The sequence below is a fragment of the Temnothorax curvispinosus genome, unplaced genomic scaffold (genome assembly GCF_003070985.1).
Source record: "Temnothorax curvispinosus isolate PA1 unplaced genomic scaffold, ASM307098v1 QBEX01001795.1, whole genome shotgun sequence".
Lineage (NCBI taxonomy): Eukaryota > Metazoa > Arthropoda > Insecta > Hymenoptera > Formicidae > Temnothorax > Temnothorax curvispinosus.
The window spans coordinates 67,223-93,772 of NW_020211575.1; the positions used below are offsets into that span (position 1 = coordinate 67,223).

Sequence of the window (26,550 nt, forward strand, 5' to 3'; positions counted from 1 at the left end):
GAAAAAAAAGGTACAAAAGATGTAAATATACTTTGTTTCACGTTTTTATCTTGCAAAAAACAATTTACATCAGCCCGTTGTAGCTACTCAGCAAAGATAATGTACTATCTTTATCTCTCTTTAAGTTTTTTGCCCTGAAAAGGGACAATGAATCAATTGAAGCTGATCGATATTGGCTAAGACTGTCGCCGAGAAGAAAGGAACGTGTGTATAATATCAATCTCCTGGATAAATGAAGAGTGTACAAAAAGTGCGGAGTCGCGGAAGAGCAAGATTGATACCCGATGTGCCTGGACAAACGTCTAGAAGTCATTTGGCCTTCTTTTTTTCTCTTTTTTATTACAATTATTATTTCAATATTTATTCCTTCCTTTGTTATCAATAAAAATCGTTACATAGTAGTTTGGGCCGCTGCTTGGCGTCAGACGAATCGACAAGCATCCAATTATAGTAGTAATAGTAGCAGAGTAATAGTAGAGTAGTAATAATTGGTAGCGGTACCGTGTGTACGTGTATGTACGTAACCTGTCTTGAATGCGTATGTACGTGATGTGGATGCGTGCGTGCGCGCGCGCGTGTGTGTGCTTAGCGTGTATGTGTTCGTGATTCCTCCATGCATCGAATAAATATGCGGAAATCTCAGATACACGGGCAGGAATTCGCAGGTACACCGACCGCTATCGCACGTCCTCTTCTATGTTTTCGATGTAAAAAAAAGGAAATAAGAGATCTTCTTCCTCCTCCTCTTCCCTCTCCTTCTCTGTAGAAAATGAATTTTTGTGCGATTTTGATAGCGGCAACGATGATTTTGCCATGTGAAGTGTCTCGTGCGTATGTTAAACACGCGTTTCACTCCGCGTCGACTTCCTCGTCTGGGTCGGAAAGCCGGAAACCAATCCAAAAGGATGCGGAGACAGGACGCGAACCCGAAAGATAAGATGACCACGCGACCACGCGCGAGGCCGGCGTCGAGCGGGCAAACGAAGATAAGGGGAAACGGGCGAATAAAAACGCCGATTAGAAATGATTAGGCGATTCCAACAACGGCTGCGACAAACCAGTCGCGAACACCACGCGCCAACTTGCTATCTAACGCTGCCGGAGATATTCGAGGATACAAGTCGGATCGGAAGCTTCCGTTAATTTGATCGTGCATCTTCCGTCGACGCAGTCGGAGAAGTCAAACATCGCCCCCTCCCTCCCCTCTCTCTCTCTTTCTCTCTCTCTCCCCCCCCCCCCTCTCTCTCTCAATTAAGAAATAGGATGGTCTTGTAAGTATATCAAGCTGTATCAGAATTTAATATATTTTTATATTAATATTTAATATAAAACAGTGAGATATCTCTAATAATCGCGAAACATTAAATATTAATTAACATTTCGGCATTCTTGTATAACGCATATCGAGACCAGGCCGCCGTTTTTTTCTACACAAATATATAAATTAGAATTAATCGAGAAAAGGATTTATCTCTTCACTCACTTATTATCGCTGCTGTTTCCGCTCGAACGTCTCGCGAATTAGGCTCGTTCGATGGGACCCCCTTCGAGAAATCCCGCTATCGATATACCTGCGAATGCATCTGCCGTGTAAAATTTATTTATTCTCGCATGCACTTCTAAATGAGGCAATACGTGTATTATGTATGTGTGTGTGTGTGTGTGTGTGTGTGTGTATGTGTGAATGTTTATATATACGCTGATGTAAATGTGTTCTTTTTTTATGCATCTCTCTCTCTCTCTCTCTCTCTCTCTCTCTCTCTCTCTCTCTCTCTCTCTAGCGCTCTTTCTCTCTCGCTCTCTCTCTTTCACTCACACACTCTTTCTTACTCTCTCACCATCTTGTCGATAAAAATCTCAGCAGTTTATGACACATCGTTCGCCATTTTGTTTTATTCTTCTTACACATAGCAATAATAAAGACAGTAAATAGCTAAAAGGACCGTATCGATTCTTGGGGGAATGGGGGAGACGGCCAGGATTGCGGCCAATCCATGCCGTATCACCCGCTGCCGCATGCTCGCCCGCATCGTCATCATTTTATCATCAGCATCATTACTATTATCGCCGCCGCTATCGTTATCGCCATCATCATCGTACCTCCGCTCTCTCTCTCTCTTTCTCTCGCTTACCTTGTCGCATCTTCTCTCTCCCTCTCACGCATACACACGCGTACGCGCGCGCTCCACACGTTCACGTTCTGTCAGCATCTCTTTCCCTCCCTCTTTTTTATTCCCCACGTCTTTTGTTTACCTTTTCTCCTTCTCGTTATCTAGCTGTTATTTTTACGACTCGATCGTCACAATCGATCGTTCTCTGACTTCCTCTCACTCTCGATCACACACATACAAAACACACGCAAAAACACACACACGTATACACGCGCGCGCGCGCGCGCGCACCCCTCTCTCTCTCTCTCTCTCTCTCTTTCTCTCTCGTTCTTCGCTTCCTCTTTACACCTCGCGCGCACGCGTTCACTCTTTCGTGCTCCACAAAAAAGATAGTAACCCTAACACACAACAGTTTATTATTTTTTATTATCATTACTTCTCTCTCTTATATTTAATTCATATGTGTGTTTGTATCGTTTCAAGCGAAATGCCATGTAAACGGTTACAAAATTTCGCATCTCTCTCTCTCTCTCTCTCTCCCCCTCCCTCTTTCTCTCTCTTCTTTTCCTCGCTTTGATATCTATCGATCGATCATTATTGTGTCTTTCTCCGTGCACGCGTAAAGTTGGTGCGTGAACGAAGCGACTGTGTACACTTTGAGTGTGTTAAATACATGCTACGAGACGATATCGATCGCTTCCGCATGTACATCACATTATGTTCGTACGATATTTCTATATACGTACGTTCTTCACGAACGGCGACAAGGCAATTATCTCTAATAAATTCAGGCTCGAGGGACCGCATCCTCGCGGAAGCGATCGACGCTCCTCCTTTTTCCGGAAAACATAGCTGAACGCGTGTAACGCAAGAAGTGGCGGACGATGGCAATGTTCGTCCCGTGACGAATCGCGACGCATGTCACGATCCATTGCAATTCGTGCCTTTTCGATGGGACAAAGACACGCGGATGCCAGACTCCGTTTGCGAATCTCGCGATCGTCATTGGATCCATATAGTAGCCAGGAACCGCACGTACGTCACAATCCGCTGCGCTTTTTCGTGTTTTCGCGCATTGTCTCGCTCTTATAAAGATTTTGTGTGTGTGTGTGTGTGTGTGTGTGTGTGTGTGTGTGTGTATGTGCGCACGCGCGCGCGCACGTCGCTTCAAGCGCCGCGGCGCCGTCAGGATCCACGACGTCGATAACGTTCCGTGACGTGCGTCGCCAGCTCGATACGGATGACGGGTGGCACGGGTGCTATCGTCGATCGCGTCAAAGCCGCGCCATCGATCCTCGTCGTCTCTCCGCGCAACGCGTCAGCGCTTCAGACGCGATCTCTCGCATCTCTCGTTTGCGCGTCACAGCCGTCGAGACTCGTGTTGCGCGAATAATGTTCGGGGGTGGGGGGGAGAGGAAAGTTGGGAGTAGGTAGGTAGGTAGAGAGCAGATGTGGCAATGTGACATCGGTATCGGTATCGGTATCGATAACTGCCGAAGTTTCCCCCGCGATCTCCGACGCTCGTCGCAGACGACGCACGACGCGACAGTACACGCGAGACACGCGTATCCTACGAGATATATTCACGCGTAGATGCTTAAGTACGTATACGTGTACGACCGAGAAGGAGGGGTGGCGGAGGGAGACGAGAGAAGAAACGCGGGTTTGTAAGCGGCGCGAGCGTAGCGATAGAGAGCGGGAAAAGAGGGTTGAAGACTGAGGTTCGGAGAAAGGGGGAAATGGGAAGGGTTCGTCGTTGTTTACGTATGGTGCGTGCGTGTACTCGGCATGAACTCGCGCGTGCTTTCCGTCCCGTTCTCTACGTCGCCTTAAAGAAACGAAGATCGAGGAGGAGAGAATGATGACTGGAGCAGTAATGATAGTTGCTGTTCTCGACTATGTGTTGTTTTGCTGTTGTTTTGTTGTTGTTGTTGCTGTTGTTGCTGCTGTCGTTGCCGCTGCTGTTGTTGCTGCTGCTGCTGCTGCTGCATTTCTTCATCGTGTGTCGCGCAGGGCGTGCGGCAGTTCCGGGGCAACTCGTGCGGCATGGCGCATGTTTCATTCGCTGTTCATTAAAATAATCGATCGTATCGTTTATTATTAATATTAGATATTTGTGTTGGGTCCCAGAGGTTACTGTAACAGAAAACAAGATTAAGGTGCGGGTTAGTCGGCTACGGGACGCCATTCGTGCCTACACGCTACCTCGTTTCCGTACCCGTTCTTTCGTTCTTTTTTTTCTTCTACATATTGTAATTTTACAATAGTGAAGTATGTAGAAGAAAAAACTCTGCTAGTTTAATTTTATTCGGAGAAATATAACAGATTGTTTTTAATGGAAGAAAATCCACGTAATCACAAAGTAATAAAAAAGCATCCAGAGAAAGGAGTTATCATTCCCTCCAGTTTTATCGACGCACAACACAATTTCGCTTTTGAAAATGTTCTATCACAATTTTGGGAAATTTGAAAAATGCCCAAAATATCAATTTTCAAAAAAAAATTGTTTTCTGCATATTTCGACATAAAATAATTGCATATACATATCTAAATGTTAAAAAAAAAATATTTAACGTACAGTCCTGGCACGGATCAGAATAGATATTTATGATTGCACAAGTGTCGAAAGTTTCCTAATTATGCAATCATTATTGAATTATATTGTTTATTGTATTATTTATTAACATAGTGTTTCTTAAGTAAGTACAAAAATTGAAGGGAATAGTGGCTTATTTTACGAAAAAAAAGTCCTATAAAAATATGCTCTAAACTGCTTTGTTTTCAAAATATACAAAATTACCCATACACACGCCCCTGAAGGTGGATCTAAAAATGTTTCATCGATACTGAAAAATGGTTCTTAATACCACATGTACGCATACAAAATTTGAATAAAATATCTTTAAACGTTTTCCAATTTTCGAAATTTCCATTTTTTTTCACAACTTTGACACCCTACATTTTAAAAACGAAACAGTTTAGGGCAATGTTTACAAAACCTTCTCTTCCTAAAATAAGCCACGGAATATTCCCTTCAGTTTTTTATATTTACTTAGAAAACACCTTCTGTTATATTATTATAATTTTTCCAATATTCCTCCTGATCTTATAAAGTCATCCAATTATACCAAAAATAAAATAAAACGTACTGAAACTGTACACCATTCAAATATAAACTAAACCACGTACTATAACTACAAAATACCAATAAAAACGATAAAAGTCTATACGAATGATAAAAATGTCAATAGAAACTAACTTGGAAATCGTGCACTATAAAAAAACATGATAAAATACGAGTAAAATGATACTTTGGGTTTATTTTATTTTTACAAATAACCTTTTGTATCGATATGTTTCGAAATATTGATGTCAAGTCCTCCACTCGCAGTCTGGAATTTAAACAAACCGAAAGAAGAGGATGAATCATTGTAAGGAATAAGAGATTGTAACGTCAAATAATATAAAAATCTTTAAAGTCTCTTCCGTAAAATCATGTTTTTTTTATGTACTTATTATGCATCTTTTTTTGTGAAATATTAAACTGATTTTTATAATTTTTTAAAAATCTTTCCAGAAATGACTGAATTATAATTCGACCGTTTGTCTTTAAAACATTATAACTGTATCAAAAACTACAAGCAATAAAAAATGCAAAAAATTGCTTATTTCTTTCACATTATAATTAAAATTCAGATGGAGTTTATTCAAGAAAAAGTATTGATTACACTACAGCCTATTAGATGAAAAAATAATATTAAAATTTCGATTGATATTATGTTGATGATTTATGAGAAAAAGGGATATAAAGATAAGTAGCTTTGGCCGCGCCTATAATTTTTTCGAAACTGCGTCTTCTCTCTTAAGATTAAAACTGTAGAAAAAAGACTTCTATCAAAGGAATTTTATATATAATAATTATATTAAGATGTAATAAAATTAACACAAAACAAACTTAATAGTCGCAATTATGACATAAATAAAATCAATTGTCTAACAGTTCGAAAAAATAATGAATATTTTAAATCTCTATTTTCTCTCACTTCTCTGTACAATAATTAAAAATTATATCCACAGAGAAAAGAATCTTGCTGCTGCAGCAACATCATAATTTTTACTGTATACTCGATGTGAAAACTTCGCTGCCAAATCAATTATTTGATATTACAGTCAAAATATGGATTAAGAAATGCTATTATCGAATAACTTTTGTTTGTAGAAATTCGGATTTGCTTCTAAAGCAAATTTAATCTGCCGTTAAAGCAAATATGTTTCGCTATCAAAGCAAAAAACAGTTTCTTATTAAAATCCAAAATAACTTACAAAGACTCAGCATAAGATTTTCAACAAATAATATTTGTATTCTCAGCCAATATTTTTACTCTCTGCGTGAAAACCAACGGCATTTGCCAACTATATTTCTTTATTCTCTATATTCAAATCTTTCTTTCTCCATACTTGGACTGTATATCTAACAAATTCACATATTATCATTTATTATACTGATAGCGAGAAGTTACTTGTGCACTTAGTACACCCGTTTCCAAATTAATGTGGAAAATAAACAGATATGCAAAGTGCGCGCAGCTTCATCGATGACGATCAACGCGGGACATCAAGCGAACGAGTATCCATGAAAATTTACGAAGAGGCGACGTCTCGTCTTGTTCTTAGAAAAAATGTTTATCATCGCCGTGATGCCTAGAAACCCAAGCGAATGCGCGAGTGCGTGTGACGCGATTAGTCATCGACGCAAGCTGATATCAAGCTAAAATGCTCACCGAGAATTATCCGTCTATGAGTCACGCGGAATCCGCATATCACGTCACGTTGCGCCTGACAACCGAGCATCGAACTTGGATAAAGTTATATCGTTATCGAGGGAATAAGGAAGTTCCCTCGATCGGAAAGATTTCGGGAACTTCGGTGATATGATGTAACGATGATTCACAAAATAAAGTACTTCAAGTGTTGAGAATGATGGTGAAAACTAACTGTAGCTGTATATAGTTAATTATTCTGAGGATTACAAAAATGGAACGATAGTTGAATGCAAACATTAAAATTAAAATTTAATTAATTTATATTTATTATCGTTATTAATTTAACTTACAGTGTCGCAATACTAATTCGCGACTAATTAAGCCGATTATGTTCCATCATCGGTATTTACTGTTTTCTTTGTCACGTAACGCTCCATATCGTACTTCGATTGTCGGAACGCGATACACTACGCGTATATGTGCACGTAACCACAGCTTGTATTCGAATTTGCGATACAAGAGTACCGGGCGCGAGTAACAATATAATGTGCTGACAACACGGTCGCTTGCGCGACCGCACGAACACATATTGCATCTCGCTGCGAGAAAAGCCGGATAAAATCGGTTTCGCGCCATTATATTTTTCCGCTCTACGGAAGCTGGTCAGAACTCAAGTTTCACACAATATGATTGCAACAAATATGATGATGTATATAAAAATCTAGAATATAAGGTGTCTACTCCGAAAGATTCCTCGAAAATTCTCTGATTTTTTTAAGGAATCTTATTTTTGTTCAAACAGACAACATTGGAGCACGTTTAAACACAAATTTAAAATAAATTTTATTATTATTTGACTTCCTTAGTTCTTTTTTCCTCGTACGATCGTGAGAAAATTAAGAGCAATTTGTTTCAATATCATATTGGTAAAACTATTGAAAAGAAAAAAAAAGATACTTATAAAATAAATATTTTATACACATCGCATATTTTCGCCATTTATTTCAAAAAGTATAGCCAGAACGAATAGAATCTATTGTAACTGTAAAACATAGTGTTATTAAATTTCAAAGAGAAATTTTTTAAGATAAAATAAAATTTATCTAAAAATATATAATACTTCAGTACTAAAAACATGTTGTTTTGATATTTCCTAGCAGATTGACGTTATTTTGTGAGAAATATCACTGTGCCAAACTTAATTCACTGATCTCGCTAGAATCGGAATTTTATTACTTTTATAATAAAATTTTCGAAATCAAAACAGAAGTCGACGTATTTCATTGCAAGAATCGGAATTTATCATTTGGACAATCTCTTCCCGAATCTGCTCGCAAATGCAAACTTGCGTTCGCATTTTTCTGGACTGCCGTCGATTGCAATTTACGCGAATTATAGGAACGTAGAACAAACGTGACTACTCGAAGCAACGACCTGGCCGAAGGGAAAACATTTTTTCCGATTTCAAACAGCTTGACGGGCGCGCGCGAAAACGCGCATCGGCACAATAGGGGCGTGTGCGAATGTCCGCGAGTATTGAGTGACAAGCCGATAATGATAAGCCCATATGGGCGGCGTGGGGAGAGAGGCTTGCTGGTTAAATCGAAGCGAGAGGAATCATGAATAAACGTGTTAATCCGATATGTCGCGCAGGTAGCGATGGGCCTAAGACACACTGACTCGAATAGGTTTAAATATTTCCCAACTAACAAATAAAGAGTTAAAAATTCACGAATGCATTGGAAGTATAATCGAGAGTCTTGAATATTTTAGAAATATTATATATAACACTTTTGTTATTATTTCAGTTTATTCTTTCTTGTAAACGGAATATTCATTCGATTTCATTTTTAACAAAGATGTTTAAAAACATCTGACGGAAGATTATTTAGACTTTAGAGATTCAAGACTCTTAGGCCGGTATTCATAGTCAGATCTTATATTTAAGATCGTCTTAAGTACAATCTTAAAATGTTATGAACCAATCCACAGAGCCGTATTAGTCTTAAGATATTACAAGACGACGATCTTAAAATAAGATCCGACTATGAATACCGGCTTTAAACTCTCAAGATTTTAAAGAATCTCCGATTTCGAATATTATTTGAAGTATAATTCGATACTTGAATGTGATAACATTTTTTTTTAAGTTTCAAAAAGAATTCGATTATTCACGCACTACATACACAGGCATCGCTGAGACTGTTAACCATTGTGCTTGATTTTATATGCGAATAAAAACGACAACAATTGAAATAAGTTATGTACAGTCCAATATCGATATTTCAATTCTGATGTCTAATTTATTCTACAGGGAACAACGCTTGCTATCAACGAGTTAGATTTTGAACCTGTCTCTTTTTTTTAACGTTTTTAATGAAACGATCTAATCTCTTTAAATATAAAAATAAGTCGCGAAATTTTAGCACACCGTTGCTCCAATCTTGAACACCGTGGATTAGTAGTTTAATGACCGGGAATCAATGAGTGTTTACAAAAAATAAAGCTCGCCGATCAGAAATTTGCTCACTATTCAAAATAATACTTCGATTTCGAACGTACGGAAACGTACTTGATTCCGATACGTTCGAGTACGTTACAATAATAATTTTCATTTATAACATTGCCTTATTACTCTCTAAAAAGTCGAAGAGTGAAATATCACTCAAAACGAGTGAAATGCAAGTATAACGAAAAGTTTAAATTGATCCTGTGCACTGAGTGATTCGCCACTCTAAAAAAGAGTAAAATTGCGCTCTATAAGTTGGAGTGAAATCGCACTCCGTTTGATTGAAAGGGCACTCTTTTCGAGTGCAGTAAATCAGTGTCCATATAGGAGTGAATTATGTCACTCTACAATTTTGAGTGGAAAATTTCATTCTGTTAGTCATTTATCAGTCGATCTTTAGTAAACCATGATTTACTCTATAACCTTAGAGTGAGATCGTATCATTCCAGAGTAGACGCTCTAAAAATTTAAGTGAAAAAAATCACTCCTAAGATATGAGTGTCCGCATTTACTCAAATTAGAGTGACAACCTTCTCTTTTGGAGTGATTATTGCAATCACTCTAATATATCAGTGACGAAACAACTCTATGAGATTTAGAGAGTAATTCGTTAAAATTTGCGTTAATATTTTTGAATTGTCCAAATTATTTAGTATCTTACAATTTTGCTCACAAAGATTTTATCTCTACTGTAATGAAGGCAAGGCCGAAAAATTTCGTTCGTGAGTGGTTGAAAAATGCTTCTAGGGGCGAATTTAAAGGAGGTGAATTAACGAGGTTACTCTTTCACTTTACGAAAGTTGCGAAAGTTTAAAAAAATATGCGATAATAAATATCTCCCAAGACCTGTAGCAGAGAATTTTTTAACTGATAAGGGATTTCTCACCCTGTACCCGCGCCTCGGGGAGGTTTGCATAATAAAGCCCCTCTCTGCGATCGCGACGATTACCTTAAAGTTAAAGCTGTCGTCATACTGACCTAATAGCCGCAGGACACGAGGTATTCGCCCAATTTTTCAACGACAGATGCGGCTTGCTGTGGTTGTATGGGGTCCTCGTACAGGGAGACAACTACGGCTTGCGTCGTCTTCATGCAATGGACGCCGACTTTGCCGAGTTTCGCCCTTATCACACGATCCGTGCCCGATAGGTAGATGTACCTATTGCCGGCTAAGGTAACCCCCGACGACGTCAGGATGTCCTGCTCTTCGAAACTCTGCACTAATTTCGCGAGCTCCTCTTTACTTACCTAGAAATAAAGAAAATCCTCTTATCAGTATGTACAGCGATAGCATGATGATATCGTGCTTACACTACGCAAAGATCATTTCATACATATATTATATGTGTTGTATCCCGGAAACCGTCTCAAAAAGCTCTCCTTATCGTGAAAGAATAATTATTATGGCATTATGTGCCATAATTTTCTCGCTTGGACATCCATGCAATTTAAATGTAATAAAGATATTCTAATTTAGAAAAAACATAGATACATACTTTGATAATCTATTATTTCTTATTAATCATAAAAGTTGTTAATCATAAAAATTATACTATGTTAAAAGATATTATTATACAAGTTAGTATAAACCGTTATCCGAGGTAGAAAATTATTCATATTCATAATTTCTTCCTCGGTTGTTTTAATACAAATAATAAAAAAAAATTGGGAAACATTACGAGAGAAAGAGAGGGATTTGTTAGCAAAGCATATTCAAACAACTGTGTTTTCAATGCTACTTATCATTTATACATCACTAATGTCCATTTCTACCAATGTAAATTAATTTTAATCTTCTTAAGAACTAGAAAAGGATAAAAAGTAAGTTAAACGAAAACTAAAGTTTATCTGCATTGATAGAAATGAATACAAACGTGTTATTGAATTTCAATTACACAACCATGAGCATCAGATTTTCCAAGCAGATAATCGTCTTTTATTATTCATGCTTGTTATATTTAAAGATGCTTTATATATATGTATATGTATATATGTATACACGTTCTATCTATTTTATTCTCACAGATAGTTCCAAATCTAATTACAGGAATGTATAAGTGCCACTTGCGCATTTTATACTAAAAATGTTTCATTTGATAATGGAACATTCGGGCAAATCAAACATATGAAACGAGCGTTTTCTATCTCATCACTCGTGATTTCGCTTTGACACATACAAATGCTACCTTAAGATTAAATAATTAAACATTATGGACAGCTAAACATATATTGATAATTAAATCTTGTATTTGTTAAATAAGATCCATTTGAAATTGACCAAGGATTGAGTTTATTGTTGTTCACTTCATTATCTATCTGAATATATTTCCATTTATCAAGACCTTTGAATAATCAAGATAATTTCGCGCACAATTGATTGAATTTGTAATTTTACAGAACAAGTATTCTATAGAACATCATACATTAGAATAAATTCCCTGATTTTCAAGAAAAATTTGAGTGTTTTTTTTTTTAAATAAATTTATATTATATAAAATTTCTTATTGTCAGATCTTTCCTATTCATACGATCATAGAAAAAATTAAGAGCTATATCTGTTTCAAATGTTAGACTTGAAAAGATAGTAGAAAAAAGTGGAAAATTTTCATAAAATAAGCATAAGAAAAAGAAATTTCAAATAATTAAACTAAGTTTCTAGCAAATCTATACATGAAAACAAATGAAAACAGAACTTATCTAAAAATCTAAACAAAACAAATCTGAAAACTTGAGAATCTAAAAGAAAATATAGAACTTCAGTATGAAAGACTTACAAAATAAAAATAAGATCTTTGAAAAAAATTCTGATAAACTTGAAAGTTTTCCATTCGCAAAAAAATACGTACTACCTGCAAGTAAATATTACTTGTTCTAAGTATTTAATAAATTTATATCCGTAATCTACCATAAAGTCATTATAAGTATCACATTTCTCAAAACATATTCTAGATCTTAGAAAGTTTAATACTTCAAACAAGAATATTTAATTAATACAGAAATTTGGTTTGTATATGTATAGAGTCTATATAAAGTCTATATATGTACCTATAGAGTCTATATAGAGTTTACGGAAGAGAAGCAAATACTTTAAGAGATATTACATTTTCTTGAGAAAAGTTTATTTACAAATTTGTACTTGAATCAAGTATAAATTTTATTCATTTAAAATAATCCGGTTACTTAAAAAAAAAAATTATATTCTTGACGATGATTGATTCCTTTAATTCCTAAAGTGGAACATGGGGCCTTTTAGGAGCTGTTTCAGTAATCGCTTTAAATTCAGATGTGCGACAGTTTAGAATATTAAAATTTCTGTGATCAGGTGGATTCAAACCCGGTTCTTCGTAACCATGAGTCTGGCACTTTACCACTAGACCACACCTCTGATTATATTCTTAGTGCTGTAGTATAAGAATAACTTTCTTTCTTCCAAACTATATTTCGTTTGTTTTAATTCTGTTGCAGGGAATTGAAAGAAACATGCTAAATTCTTCTATCTAATAAATATTCTTACGTCAATACATGTATAATATCGTAAATATTCAAAGTTATAATTCTAGGCAGCATTTCTTCGATAAGATTTCATAATATTCTTGAAACAAGAATAAATTCTTCTTTTATAACATTCACAAAATGATGAGCTTTTCTAAGACGAGTGACGAGTATATCTGAAAACTATTATTAAGAAAATATTCTTTGTTGAAGAAAACTTAAAACAAATCAAATAAAGTAAGTAATTGCTTTCCTTGACTGTAAAATAATATTTTTCTGTGTGCAGATACTTCCGGATAGTAGGCATTCTACTTTAATAAAAAAAAAGTCGAAGTGTGTGTGTGTGTGTGTGTGCGTGTGTGTGTGCGCGCGCGGGTGTGCGTGTGTGTGTACATATGAGATTCTTACACATATGCATAATGCGAACAATCCCAGCCAAATACTATACCTATACATCATTTGAATATCACTAACTTTTTGATAGTATTATTGTCAAAGCGGACAAACTACCTTAATATCTTCTTTATCGTGTTTTGTTCACTACTGACGTTCTCGCATAAATCTCTTGGAAACGCGGCAAACGCCAAACGGCACAACAGTGCTCAGATTTCAAAGCCAAGTGTCTCAAAGTCAATTGCTCTTAACTCATTCGTGCCCAACGGGTCGGCCGACATAAAAGGAAGATAATCAACGATAAGAGCCATAATTCACGTTAGCATCGATCCAATATGCTATAGCAATTGTTGCCAAGTATAGCGGTCGTCCTACATCAAGTTGGATGACGACGAGCCCTTAATCTCGTCGAAGGTAACCGCCGTAATCTCAACGTAATTCACACCTCTTTCACAATAAAATCATGTTTCACGATATGAAATAATAGATTGATAACGTGAGCTTTTTATCTATCAGTCTCTCTCCCTCTCCCTCTCCCTCCCTCTCTCTCTCTCTCTCTCTCTCTCTCTACTTTATTCGGAGTGGATTTCTCTTCCGGAGCAGAAATTTTGACGTAAAAGTCTACTTTTGTCCAAAACGCAATAAAAGCACGTCTGAAAAAAAACTGCAGATGTTTAAAAAGCTAGTCTTCATAAAATGATAGAGCGTACGTAAAAACGGATAGATGCGGATCCTAAATGTCGACGCACGTTGCAGTTAATCCGACATGATCTAAGACGACCTTGAACTATAAGCGCACTCGATTACCGACGTCTTTGTACGGCCGGCCGCCGTCTTCTTTCTCACGGTTCTGCACATTCGTGCACGCCCGGCTGACTTGTTCTCTTCTTCTTCTCCTCTCTCTCTCTCTCTCTCTCTCTCCAACTATTTCCGCTCAAAACGTCGCTTTAAAGAGTTTAAAGCATATCCCGGTCAAAGTGCAAATGTTTCACGAAAATATCGCACTCTCTTGGCAAAATTCGACGCTCTCCATTCTTATCATTTTGGTATCAATAAAATCATAACATGTACTTTACCTTTTGATTAATTTCATACGAGAAATTTATTTCCGCGAAATATTTAATATACTTGTAATATATTCTTATAATATAATAATATATTAATATACTTATATTCCTATAATATATTAATTATATAAATATTTAATAATTAAATAAAAGAAGCCTTCTCTCATTAAGGCTCCTGGGCACTCGTCGCGGCCATGTTGAAATGTGACGTCAAAAGCGAGAAATGACACGTTGAAAATTCTTACATGGTATTTCCAAATAAAAAGATCGTCGTATTACATTCATTTTACGGCTGTTTATTAACTGTCAAGGGAAAGGAGTAGACCTAACCTGAACTCGGTGTATTTTCAAAGTGTGCTGAAGTGATCTGAAGTGTTATTTTATGCAAATATCTTTTTATTTGGAAATGCCATGCAAGAATTCTCAACGTGTCAAATCTCAACGTTTCTCGCTTCTGACGTCACATCTCACGAGATGTCGGGAAAGAGCCCAAGAGCCTTAAGACTTTTTCGTTAAGAAACGAACTTTATATCGGAGAAAATTTGTAAATAAGATGATATCTTGACTTGTGACAAAGAATTAGTTGAGAGAGAGAAACGTTTAACCGATATTATTTGCACTTCTCGCTCACAGCACCGTAGAAAGGTCGTTTCACGTTACCCTCGCGGAGGATTCACTCTCTTAATATAGACGCACAATCGAGAGTTACGTATTCAGCCGGCAAAATTCGAGAAAAAAATTCTTATAGTGCCTTTCTTAATTTCCATACTTTGAATATAATTGCGATAAAAACTGGCTACAAATTGATTCGTAAGGTGGTCGATATCAATTTGTACTCAAAGGTTGTTTCTCTCTAAAAAATAAAAAAGATAAAGAGAAAATTTAGTCCAAACTTTTGTCTCATATAATGTATTATTTCCTTAAAGAAAATATTACAGTAAGAGAATCACATTATTACAAAATTAAAATTCCGAATAAACCTATTAAATTCGTCATTTTAAATTTGAAACGGATATGACTCACTTAATATAATTAAATTAAAAAATTTTAATATTAACAGTCACACAAAAATATTTCATTATATCAATTTTATTTTTATTTTTAATTTTATTTTACGGACTGACTTATGCATAAGAGCCAATTAAGGATAGTTTCTAGTCGCTTCTTTTTAAGGATTGTATTAACTATAACCAGTGACATTTCGTAATTAAGAACATAAGACATAAGAACATAATGATATAAAAACTTATTTAATACGGAGAAAAATATTTCTATAAAATTTTTGACATACACGGAATACCTATGCCTGAAAAATAACGAATTTGTTTACGTAAGTATCATTGATAATTAATAGAATTTTTAAACTTTATGTCTGCTTTAACGAGCTTTGGATATGTATCATATGAATTACAACGATCAAAATGACAAGTTTTGTCACTTATATAACAAATTAATTTTCTACATCTCAAATAGTAAATAACATCTAAACGGAGAATTGTGTCCATTCATTTCTTTCTCTAAAATAATTTCGCAAATTTCATCTTTAACTTGACCACACAAACCTCCTGTCCCCTCTTAATCCGCTCTAATACGAAAATACAATGGAGCAATGAGAGTTGTCAATGTCAAGTTCTGCGTCAACTCGGTAAAACCGCAACGCAACATATATGAAATGTGGAAAACAAGTTTACGCGGACAGCTGTCTATCACGCACACGAAGCACACGAGTATCTCAGTAGGTTGCAAGATTCAAAAAGGCAATATGGAGGATCTGGAGGATGATAAACAGTCTGCAGGACATCCGAAAGCAATTCCAACAATCTCGTGAAAAACATCCATCATATATTAACAATCGACTCGAATGTAGTGACTCTGCGAATGCTAGGAGAAACTTGATGTCAAAATTTACGATTCATCTTACTTAGCGGTTTAAACAAAGTGGAAAATTTGTACCGTACGTGAGTTTTTGATCAAAAAACAAATAGCAGATTTAAGTCTGTGTGATTACTTTCTATTCCCTAAAATTTAAAGTTCCAATAAAACTAATAAAAGGGATTTGTTTCGATATTTTAAACATACAAGCAGCCGGATTCTCGGCAATTTTGAAAGAAAATCTCCAGAAGTGCATTATTGATTGATAATGCTACTGTATTGATGCTAAAGAGATCGATATACTTTAAATATTATAAACGATTTTTATATATATTATAATCAATGATTTTTTGATATAACATCAATCTCTCTCTTATTTCTCAAACATACTGTATACCTACGAAAAACGTTAGAGTAAATGTATTGAGCTGAAAGTAGACTATGTTAAAAAATAAATTTTATTTTGCCCCAAAAAATGTTGCTTCCTTCACAAGACCGGAAATTTTTCAATTGACCTTCATATTTCCCATATGTACCTTTTATGGCCAGTCTACAATGAGTCGTTAGTCGTTAGTCAGATGTCGGAAGAAATAGTTATAAGCGTATCGTAAGGCAATCAGAGGCCTGTAATCGGTGATCATAAGAGATGGCATTTGGCCAATCGCTTATAATATGATTGCCGATTACAGACTTCCGATCGCCTTATGACACGTTTATGACTTTTTCCGACTCTCTTCCGACATCTGACTAACGACTAACGACTCATTGTAGACTGGCCATTATTTTGCCTCTTTTGCATTTTTTACAATCCTCAAAGGACAGGAAAGGAGGTGAGTTTTCAAGAAATGGTATACTTTTTCCTACAGTTTAAGTAAAATAAAATGTCATCCGTAAAATAAAATGTTATCCTATAATATTTATTATCCTAACATTAAGTAAAATTATAAATTTTTAAGTATACACTATACAGTACATAGGTATGTGTGTATCACAAAAATTGGAAAGAATAAGTCTGGCTTACTCCGATCTAAAATTGAGAAGAAACGACTGTGTATTCGTTTCTAAATATTTAATTCTCTTTCAATACGATATGCATAGCATATACATGTTATGTCTATCTCGCGTAACGTTTATGAGTCAGAACTATGATTATACGTTTCCCTTGACTCGTAACTGATAATAATAATAAAAAAAATTCGCTCAATTTATCGAAGTCGCGATAAAGTGCAATTATCGGGTATCTTAACCCGTAGCATTAACGGAAAAATATTTACTTTTTGTTTAGCTAGCCACGCTAATTTCGTTGATTCATAACACGATAATTCAGTTCATATATATTTATTAATTTCATTCGTTTACTGTCGTAAGATTATAAATAACTTTAAAGGAAAAATTACTTATACAATATTTTAGATGCATAGCTTATTATGTGAGTTCAAGAAACATAAATTAAGAAACAACCAAAGAAAGGAACATTTAAGTTTACGTTCGCATCTTTCTTTAACTGATATGATTCTTTATAAACACTCGATATTAAAAATTGCATCACTATAGAGAAATCTCGAGTTATCTTCATCGAGTTATCTTTTTTTATTTTTAATAAAAAGTAAAAAATTATTTTATTTTAGATATTAGATAATTTATTATATATTTTACTAAATATTTATTAGATATATTAGATTATTAGATATCATATTATTATAACCCTCCGTGTGTGCATACGTTTTTTCGGTACCTTCCCAGTGCATATGTAGATCTGTCATGTTCGACGCTATTTTTTCCTACCTTAAAGTATTTTTTTAAATGTGAAAAAGTTCACAAAACATCTGTCTACATTACAGTTGACGATTGTATAGTCATTTTGATTAACATCGTTTATTTAATATTTTTTGGCAGACTTGCAAGTTTTACGGTTAATGAGCACATATCATTTTGGACGCTGGACGCCGTTGACCCACGTTTACACACGGAGGGTTAAATATTGTATTAGATAATTATTAGATATTTATTATTAAAAAGTTATTAAATTAGTTTTTTAATGTGCAAATAAAAAATATATTTTAAAAGACCATATATAGAGTAAATTTCTCAAATATGGATCGATCGGGTAATATAGACTACCGTTGTTTTTAAAAAACCTACTGTAGCTAACAAAGTAAAACTAGCCGCAGATGATACGTCGCACCGCCACACCATCCTGTCAGTCGGTCGCAGCAAAGTTGCTTACGCGCACGTGTAAGTGGCGAACATTTTGCCTGCGTTCGTTTATTCACATTGGGAGCTATTGGGAATAAACGAGAACGCAGGCTTTGTGATTTTGTCTGCAATCGATGTAAATTTTCGTAAGTTTTTAATACAAAAAAATATTATTTTATGTTAGCATTGTTTTATATGATTGCAATAACATTACATAATATCATTTCAGTATTATTTTATATTAAAAATTGTTATAATTAAGATTATTGTTTGCCAATTGGACTTTGGGTCTCTATTAAAACCAGGACGGTCCATATTATTATATAATACCTGTTTTCAAATTTCGAATTTTCTGACATTTAAAAAAAAATACGTTTTTGTTTGGTTTGTTTCTTTGTCAAGAAAATTTTATGTTTTTGTGTTACTTAACTGATTAAAGACTGATTAAAATAAACAAGGCTAATTATATATAGTTTTTAATAAAAATATTTCAAAAAGACCTTATGATAGTCATATTTAGGGAATTTATCCTACATATTAAATACTATATATATTTTGTACTGGGAAATGTGTAATATATACACATATATATTAACACATACATACGCGCAGACTACAATCACACTGAGAATTATTCTGAGAATTATTATTTTAATCTTTCGAGACAATTTGAAGCCATCAAACTACAGTAAGCAGTCTCTGCATCTTTATAATAAGAATAATGTCAAACAAAATTTGCGGATCGTTTTGCACCACGTATATTTAGCAATCGGACTTAAAAAATATATATTTTGATCTCTTTAAACTCGGAAAGGAATAATGTTCCTTGTACATCGATGTGATGACGAGAATGCCAAATATGAGAATGTTTAAACGTGAATCATATGATAAAACTCCGAAACGATGACTAAGGGCCACTTTCCAATACGATACGGCCCTGAGAACAATGAATCACTCCTTTGAAGCTGATGTTTCATCTTCGTTTAACCCTTTAGTTACAAATGTCGTGCATATGCAACTAGCTCGAGAATTTTCTTGTAAGAGTAAATTAAGTCCTAAGCAAATAATAAGAAATTATAAAGTTCTTTAAATTTATCTTCCTTAAATTTAACTTTATTTAAATTTACCTTCCAAGTATCTACTACTGAGAAAAAAAATTTATTAATCCCAAAAAATATTTAGTCCAATATGAGCAACTAAACATGTTAATTAGTTAACTAAACATCAGTTGTTTCAACAATTATTAAGTTGCATTAAAAAAAATATAATGCATTCATGTCAACCTTAAAAATGTTTTAATAAAAAATTAATTAATTTAACTAATGTTTAGTTAAACTACCTAAAATATTTAGTTGCTCGTATCGGACTAAATATTTTTTGAGATTAACACATTTTTTTTCTCAGTGTATACAAATGTAATTATGTAAATCGTTGAGATTTAGTATACAAAGAATGCGAATGTTGAATATTAGAAGCATTAAATATCACAAACAGAAAAGAAATTATACAAATTTACTATTTAGTCCCCAAATTTTGTTGTAAACGATAAGATGAAGTCCTTTCTCTTTCTTTGTAGAAACGTAGTTTCAAAGTGTGAAGAGACACACGATTATGAAATCCAAAAAAGTCGAATTCGAATTATTTGACGCGAGAATAAGGTCAAATCCACTTGCTTGCCTCTTTTCAAGTATCTGCATTATTCGCGACGTTTTCCTCTTATAAGGAGCATTAATTTATATTCGATCTCGGCAGAAGCCTTGTCCCAAATCGTAGTCTAACTCTTAATGTGCCCGAGAGTTTCGCGACTCACGAACAGGACTGACAAGACGGGAAAGAGGAGTGAGAGACGGAGAGAGAAACAAACCGAAAGAAACTCATATATAATACATGCATATATTTTTAATCCTTCTTAGGTCCATTTCTATCAATGCAGATTAACTTCAATCTCGGTTTAACTTATTTTTTCTAATTCTTTTTTCCATTTCTATTAATGCAGATTATCTTATTTAATCTCAATTAAACTTGCTTTTTATCGTTTTCTATTTCTTAGAACCAGAAAAAGATAAAAAGTAAGTTAACCGAGATTAAAGTTAATCTGCATTGGTAAAAATGGGTATTAGAACTAGAAAAAAAGTAAGTTAAACCAAGATTAAAGTTAATCTACATTGGTAGAAGTGGACATTAGAAACACTTCCCCAGACAGCACCATGTCCAAAATCGGGATGTAAAAGACGTCTTTTTTAGCCATCCTTTCGTAGGACGTTTAAAGATGTCTTGTAGACGACTTATGTCTGGATTTTGGACATGCGTGCTATCTGGGTTGTTTAATTCTAATATAAAAATTGATAAATTTCAAGAGAAATAATGAACAAAATAATTAAGACACGGAAGTTTACGAAGTTGTATAATAAATTTTTTTGAACAAATCAGACGATCCTACAAAACAGAGCCTAGAAACGTCCTTTCAAAATGCAATTATTTTCACGCGCGTTATCGTATAATATGTTTTATCAGGATAATTAGCCTCTTTTAATTTTGTTGCTTTAAAACAATTTTTTTTTTACTTATTTTGTTTGAATTATCACACAATTTTAATTTATTCTACCATTTTTTTTGTCCGTGCATGGACGAAGAAATATTATGTCGAGATTGGGCCTTGCTCTCGACGGCCCTGCTCGCGACACAGTACTGCGAGGTTGCTGGCCGACCAAGACAGACTGATCGGCCGGTCTATCGGCCAGCCGGCCGGCGTCGCCATTTTGGTATTGGCGACCAGAAAGCGTGCCCGCCGAGGCCACGGCTGCAACTGGCGACCTTTATTTTCTGATCTTGTCCAGCAATGGCTTCTCGTGCAGTCATGTGCGTTCTAACCTAACCTATCCTAATCTAATCTACAATTGTTCCTTTAAAAAAATCTACAATTGTTAGATTTGACAAAATCATTCCTGTGAATATCGACAAAAATTCTGCTCTTTACGAAAGTTTCAAGCAGCGATTCTTAACCGTCCCTAACCTAATTTAAAGCCACTAAAACATATATTCCTAAATAGAATTATCCGAAATAATCATATTAAAGTTTGAACGATCGCCCTTTTCTGTTTTTTCTTGTTGCTAAAATCGAGATCAGAAAATAAATCACATCTCTAACATTTTTAAGAAAGACTTTTCATTAAAAAATATAAAAAAGTATAACTTTTCATCAGTTTAATTTCCCTATCTAAAATCCATAAATTTGTTTAGAAGAGAAGAACATTTCCAATATCAATTCTCTTAATTATCATAGTTAAAAATCATATATGTACAAGCTTTTTAAATCAATAATAGTTACATAGAATGGAAGATTCTCTTATCTATTCTCTCCAGCTTCTATAAATTTACACAAGAATTTCGCTAAGATTTTCTTAATTCTTTCTTTTTAATATCCTATTCATTCAATATTCAAAGACATCACTTATACATTTTCGCTGTCATCATGAAAGATTATTTCTGATAAGAGTTATTTCTGATATGCCCGTAACATTGATAGCATTAAATTCGAATATTTCATCGAAAAACCGACTTGCGAGAAGCAAAGTTTCAAATATAATGTAATAAAACATTAAATTTATTCTTTGTAGTTGAAATTTTTCTACCGTTCATCCTTTTCTCTCCAATGTCTGATCATATATTTATTTTATTTTACAAGTAGAATGTGTAAAGTAGTGCTACAAAGAATAGACTTAAGATACTATTTCATTTGTCGTACTTACAACAAATTTTTCAAGTATGTTGATTGCTAGGATACAAAAATAAAAATTTTCTCGAATTTCGAGAAATTCTCTATCTTGTAGCCAATAAACATGTTTAAAAAAATTGCCGACAAATGAATATCCTCGAGACGTAATATTTCCATAGATGCAATATTTGTAGCCAATCGGATTTGTCTCAAATTTTAAAAAGAAATAATTAATTAGCTGTTAATATTATAGACAGTGGAGAACAGGTTCGTCGGGACAAATTTTTAATTGGTCACTCCAAAAGCTGCAGTCATTGTACGTAATGTTACATTTTCGCTTCTCGAATTACGGTTTTAGGAGTGCATTTTTTGCAAATAACGGTCATCTTAATGATAGATTTACCGACAGAATTCGCGATAAGCTTCAAAAATGCAACGTGGAGGGCACACCTTTCAGGATTGCAGCTTTCACTGCGAGATTCATCGAGCCATCAAAATTCCTTTTTTTTCGTCTTAAAGAATCGACCGTTGTGCAACATCGAGACACGACGACAATAGAACTCTGAGCGAACTTCTATAAGAAATGCACGTTACTGAGACCTGTAAATTTTTTCATGTGGCTTGCACTATTTGCATTCAGAATTTTTGCTCTCTCTCTCTCTCTCTAACGCCCAAATATATATTTATCTCCAATTCATATTTATCCAAAATCTATATTTATCCTGTTTTAAGTGCAAAAATCTTTCGGGATTTCGAGTAATACGAACAAATCTCATGATATGCAGAGTCCTGAACGACGTAATGGCGCAGAAATACTTTTCACGCGATAAGTGTCACGTTTAAGCCATACGTCTGATTGGAGATGACGCAATGTCATGTTTTTTCCGGTATATAATCACTGATATTACTGGTTTTATTGAAGATGCAAAAAGATCCTCGTAATTATCCGAATTTATCCGAAGAAATTCAAGAGTTTCGATTTTAATTGATAAAATTTATTTGGACAAAAATTCTCGAATGATTTGCAGTCGAGTGAAATATCACTTAAAATGCAGGATGACACAAGTTCTATAAATAATGACTGCATCTTATTAAAAAATATGTTTTACGTAGAGATGAGTTTTCTAAGAGAGTTGCGTCGAAATTATATGATTTAATCTAAACTATTCACAAACCATATAACATCTTGAACTATCGATCGGATCAATCATAAGTTGATCGTCAATAAATGATGATTAATTTAACATCTGTCTCAAATCGAATTAAAGTACAAATTTAAAATATATTTTCATGATATTTATTTCTCATAAATATTGGCATTTAACAAATTCATTCAGACGTTTAATTAATCTTTATTGATTCAAGAAAAATTCGTATCTTGGTTGTTAAAAATTAACGAATTAAAACGTTGAATATCTGATTATGTTTTCAATTAAAATTCGTTCTTAATTGACCGCTTAAGGAATCGAGAAAAATTTCACTAATAGGAACTTTGGAGCAATTTATTTCTAAATTGCAATCCAAACTTCAATCTGTAATAAAACACGAATATGAAGTCGAATGTGAGAGAGAGAGAGAGAGAGAGAGAGAGAGAGAAACGTATATATATCCTCTTTTAAAAAAGGGGGCAAACTCCATTTTTATCAAAAAACAGATTAAGAGACTAATAATAAATATTTATCAAGTTTCTTTTATGTCATTAAAAACAAGAACAATCTGTAAAAGAGCACAGCGCAAAATGAAATATACGTCCGCGGACGAAAACGAGCGATTAAGCTATAATTAGCGCTTAACTGAAACATTGACTCGAAGAATGAGTAGACTTTAGGAACAAACAAGCAATCTCATCTTGAAGATAAACGATATCAATAATATCGATGTCGCAAAGCCTTTAATAGCGTTAAATATTCAGATTGAAATATCCTGTGTGCGTGTGTGCGTGTGTATATCCGGCGCACCGGCTAAATCACGCAGTCACCTCTCTCGTGCCTACGTGACTATCGCTAGGTTAACCTAAAAATTCTGTTCATCCATCTATCGAGAACTCCTCGGGGCGAGAGGAAGCCGCGTTCTCGCCCAAGATCTACTGTCGACTTGATACTCCAGACTCCGGATAAGATCGTGTGCAACCATTTGTTAAAAACCATCGGTGATTGTTAACGAAATGGACCACCATTTCTACATCGCGGCGCGACAACGCGACGCGTGTCCAGCGAGTTGTTTGAAGGCGGCCATGTTAAGCGTCGTCGTACTTAGTCGTTGTCGAAAAACCGTCGCGCGGTTTCTCTTCGAGAAACAAGCCAGATGAACGGAAGCGCCGAAAGAGTTTCGTAACTCCAATTTTGGGCGCCGCAGACACGTGGGCGCGACCCTTGTGCCTCCCGATCGACGACGGGGAAAGAGGAGTAGACGTCGTTTCCTTCGTGCTCCGCGGCATAAGTACAGGCGTCGGAGAACGCATATGCCGAAATTATCACCGATTTTCGATCCTACTCTCGCTGAAAAAACGTAGCGCGAATTCTCGCGCGAAAACATCGGCCACCGCCGCACCGTCGCTACACGCCACACCCTTTTCGACGCGCTCGGTACAGAATCGATCCTCGAACCGGTGAGCGAGCGCGACTAACGCCCCATGGCCCCCATGTGCCAAGAAGAATACTCTCGTCGCTATCTCTTATCGTCGGTCATTCTACGACGAGTGCGACAAGGACACGCGTTTATTCGCGTGCGCTCTATAAATGATCCGATCGATTCGTCGTCGCGTATCTTCGAGGCTTCGAGGAACGGAGCGGAACATGTCCGCCGTCCACCAAACGGCTCGTCATCGTTCCAGGGACTTTCGCGACGGCGAGGATCTACCGCCGGAACGTGACAATGTTCGTTGATGACGATACAAAGTGTCGCATAGCGACAGAAGCCGACCGGCCGGCCGGCCGGCAGCCGTGCACGTCTACGTGGCATTACATTTCGGGGTTAGAAAGCGATCGACGATGTGCATGCCGCGCGGCGCAGTGTGGTGAGACGCGGCGCGGCATGGCGCGCGGCACGGCGCGGTTCGGTTCGGCTCACTTGTTCGAACCGGTTCATCTCGTGCTCGAGCCGAACGAGCTCGAACCGAGAACCGCACGGACGATCTTCGCCAGAGAGCATCTGTCCTCTCTCTCTCTCTCTCTCTCTCTCTCCTCGCTCATTTGCACTCTTTCTCTCACAGGCTTGCGAGGCTTGTCTCCCTCGCACGCCGACAAAGCGCGTTTCATATGCGCCTTACCGGAGTAACCGGAGGGCTCTTTTACTCCGCGTACTTTCCCTTTTATCGAGGGGGGCGTGCTACCAAATCTATTTGTCCCGTGTCTCTCCCTCGTTTCTCGCTTCTCGACCATCTCCCACTCGTTCGCTCTTTTCCTCCTTCCCACCCTCTCGCTCCCGCACACTCACTCTCTCACTCACTCACTCACACACACTCTCTCTCGCTTTCTCTCTCTCCCTCTCTCTCTCTCTCTCTTTCTCTCTATCTCTCTCTCTCTCTCTCTCCGTTTCTTGGTATATTCTTTCAAAGTTCTGCTACTCACTTCAAATCCCTCAGATTTCGCCCATACATTGCCATCGTGTCCGGCGATCGCCGCTTTGGTAACACACCTAGACGCGAGCAGCTGCTTATCAACGTAATCCTGCCAGCTCATTTTTGAACACAAGGAGGGGAGAAGAAGGCGACCGAAAACCGTTTCACTACGCCACACTAGACGACCGCAACCCGTCACCAACTGCCTCGTCTCGCGACTACCGATACACGCTCCAAACTCCGAAACGCCGGTCGTTCCGCCACCCCCCCTTTCAGCTCTACTGCTTTGCCCCTCCCAACGACTATTGTGCCGTCATCGCCAAGTCGTCCTTCGCAGCTACGTTGCTCCCTCTATCCGATTCTTCTGTAGGTTGGCACCCCTAGCGATCCCCTAGCGGATAAAGTCACTAGGTTTATAAAGGCTGGGTCGATCCATAGGCGAATTTTCATTTGCAGTAAAATGCTGCAGCAGCTAGCAACAGTTTAGTAATTTTCTAGAATTACTAGGTAATTTCTAGGAAATTACTAAACTGTTGCTCGCTGCTGCAGCATTTTATTGCAAATGAAACGTCACCATTAAACTAACCGTGATTGGTGAAATTCGCCCTTAAGCCCGGTGTCCACGATGCAAGAACTGTGTCCAAGTTTCGGTTTAAGCCAATGAAACTGCTACTTTTCTGTAAGAGCTGCAAGTTGATTGGCTTAAATCGAAACTTGGACACAGTTCTTGCATCGTGGACACCGGGCTTTAAACCGAAACTCGGACCGATTTCTAGTATCGTGTACACAAGGCTTTAGTAATTACATTTTTACTCGTTTACCCTTTTGCTTACTGTATTCTTCTTAAAGGCCATTGCACGTAACAAAGTTTTA

The 26,550-nt window shown here is 36.2% G+C and overlaps 1 protein-coding gene across 1 annotated transcript; it reads right to left on the bottom strand.

Moving 5' to 3' along the window:
• Window positions 1-1,875: 1,875 nt before the first annotated feature.
• Window positions 1,876-25,946, bottom strand: LOC112468604 (profilin). The gene is made up of 3 exons (XM_025037858.1): window positions 25,688-25,946; window positions 10,362-10,631; window positions 1,876-4,247 (listed from the first exon to the last, which is right to left on the bottom strand). Exons 1-2 carry the CDS (start codon window positions 25,796-25,798, stop codon window positions 10,362-10,364), a joined length of 381 nt encoding a protein of 126 aa, XP_024893626.1. The 5' UTR covers window positions 25,799-25,946; the 3' UTR covers window positions 1,876-4,247.
• Window positions 25,947-26,550: the final 604 nt, after the last annotated feature.

What these genes read in the sequence shown, in the direction of transcription:
- LOC112468604 (XM_025037858.1), bottom strand. Translation starts at nt 25,798, where the DNA reads ATGAGCTGGCAGGATTACGTTGATAAGCAGCTGCTCGCGTCTAGGTGT. An exon ending in CGAAATCTGAGGGATTTGAA is followed by an intron (nt 10,632 to 25,687) that starts GTGAGTAGCAGA and finishes CTTTATTTCTAG; the next exon opens with GTAAGTAAAGAGGAGCTCGC.